This window comes from Trypanosoma grayi (genome assembly GCF_000691245.1).
Source record: "Trypanosoma grayi strain ANR4 Tgr_864_V1, whole genome shotgun sequence".
Taxonomy (NCBI): domain Eukaryota; phylum Euglenozoa; class Kinetoplastea; order Trypanosomatida; family Trypanosomatidae; genus Trypanosoma; species Trypanosoma grayi.
The window spans coordinates 4,792-6,612 of record NW_008826483.1 but is presented as its reverse complement, the minus strand read 5'-3'; the positions used below and the strand labels follow the sequence as shown (position 1 = coordinate 6,612).

Sequence of the window (1,821 nt, the reverse complement as noted above, 5' to 3'; positions counted from 1 at the left end):
CCGCCTCTCTCTAACACACTTTTCTTTTATACGTCTTCAGTTACCCTGAGCCTATCTTGCATACTCGTCACTTTAAGCACAACCTCCTTTCGCCTCGCACGCCATTCGCCCTCGAGTTCCTGCAGATCATCTGTTCGAAACAAAATACGCATCAACTCCTCGTAGTACCCGCGACGCTGCTGGAGTGTCAGCTCACCACGCTCTACCTCCGTCTCAACGCATGCTACATCCGCCTCGATCTCCAAGAGCATAACCTTCTCAGGGTCACTGAACTCTCCGGACGCAAAGAATAGAGTGTACACACCAGCCATGTTGGGATTCGTCGATATCACCGAAGAGGGAGGCGCACCAGGTCGAATTCCGGCTACGCTGAGCTTGACATGCGACTCTTTCAGCAACTTTCCGCGAAAGATAACCTTGGAGCCCGCCAAGCGCGGATCTTGAGCTACCACCGCCACCAGCAGGTCATCCAGGGTGGCGTCCTCGGCCAACATCAGTGGTATGTTCTTTTTGAGAGCAGGAACCACACACTTGAGAGATATTTGCTTGCTACTAGGTGACTCCCCCCCAGCCGCACTGCTTGGTGCGTTGGCCGCTTCTGCATCATTGGCCTCTCCAGGGGTCATTGAGGCTTGCAAAGGCGTTGCAGACGCAGAAGCAACCCGCGGAGTGCAATTTTTCAACCCATCACCATCTGTGCCCTGTAAAAGAGTAACAGAAACGGGTGGAGTCCCATTCGAGTCGGCATTGATATCACTATCACCAACACCGCTGCGGTACGGGCTCCGCAAAGGCGGAGAAGACGGACGCGGAGCCGACCTTACCGAATCACCTTGACGGTTGAATCTTTCTTCTGTGTTACAGCCTCGTGGGGTTCGCGTTCCACTTGAAGCTCTGGAGTTCGACGACGGTCGGCTGCGTTGCAACTCAACCGGTGGAGTTGGTGTAGTTGTCGGTGCCTGCTGAGGCTCCGTGCTGTGAAGCCGATCTTGTTTTCTCCTAGGCTGTCCTTGCCGTTTAGCTGAGAGTGGTCTTTCAAATGCTTGTTTTTGATATGGTTTAGATTGAGGAAGTGACGGCACGGCATTGTGTTGTTGTGGCTGCTGCGGCTTCTGAGAATATTGTTGGCGGTTCTGTTGTTGTTGTTGTCGCTGGTGCCGCATATGTGTGGGTTGAGGTGCTTGGTTGTACGAAAACCGTTCCTGCTGTGGCAATTGTTGGTGCTGCTGGTGATAGTTTTGTTGTTGCTGGTGGTGATGATCGTGGAGGTACCGCATATGCGCAGTTTGAGGTGCTTGGCCGTATGAAGGCTGCTCATGTTGCCGTGCATGTTGTTGTTGTTGCTGCTGATGTCGAATCTGTGGAGTCTGGTCTGTTTGGATGCATGGATGCTGCTCTTGTTGGCGCCGTTGCTGGGTCTGCTGGTTACGGTGGTTAGGCTGAGACCACTGGGATGCATATGGCTGCTCTTGCCATTGTAATCCTCTGTACGAAGGCCATGGTGCTTGCGGCTGCATTCCGTCGGAACCCTGCCCTAGATCTACAGGTAGCATAATGATAAGCGACCCGTCTGGATAATCTTCTGTGCGGTGGTCATCAGGGACAATTGTTGATTCGTACATAAGATGCATCTTTGATGGGTAGTCATATTCTTGAATGAGAAAATTGCGCATTTCCCCAACTGTTGTCCCTCTCGGAACCGAGAGACGAAGCTCTTCCCCCCTAGCAGATCCCACTGTCACGGGAATCAGCTCCCCGCTGAAGTAATTGCCACGGTACGCCATGATTCCAGTCAAGTTGTGGGTTTACTTTTTTTTTTTT

The 1,821-nt window shown here is 52.3% G+C and overlaps 1 protein-coding gene across 1 annotated transcript; it reads right to left on the bottom strand.

The window, feature by feature from the left end:
* Positions 1-26: 26 nt before the first annotated feature.
* DQ04_08641010 (hypothetical protein) lies at positions 27-1,784 on the bottom strand (the record flags this gene model as incomplete). Its single annotated transcript, XM_009315641.1, has 1 exon — positions 27-1,784. The coding sequence occupies one exon, from the start codon at positions 1,782-1,784 to the stop codon at positions 27-29; it is 1,758 nt and encodes a 585-aa protein (XP_009313916.1).
* Between the last annotated feature and the right edge of the window lie 37 nt (positions 1,785-1,821).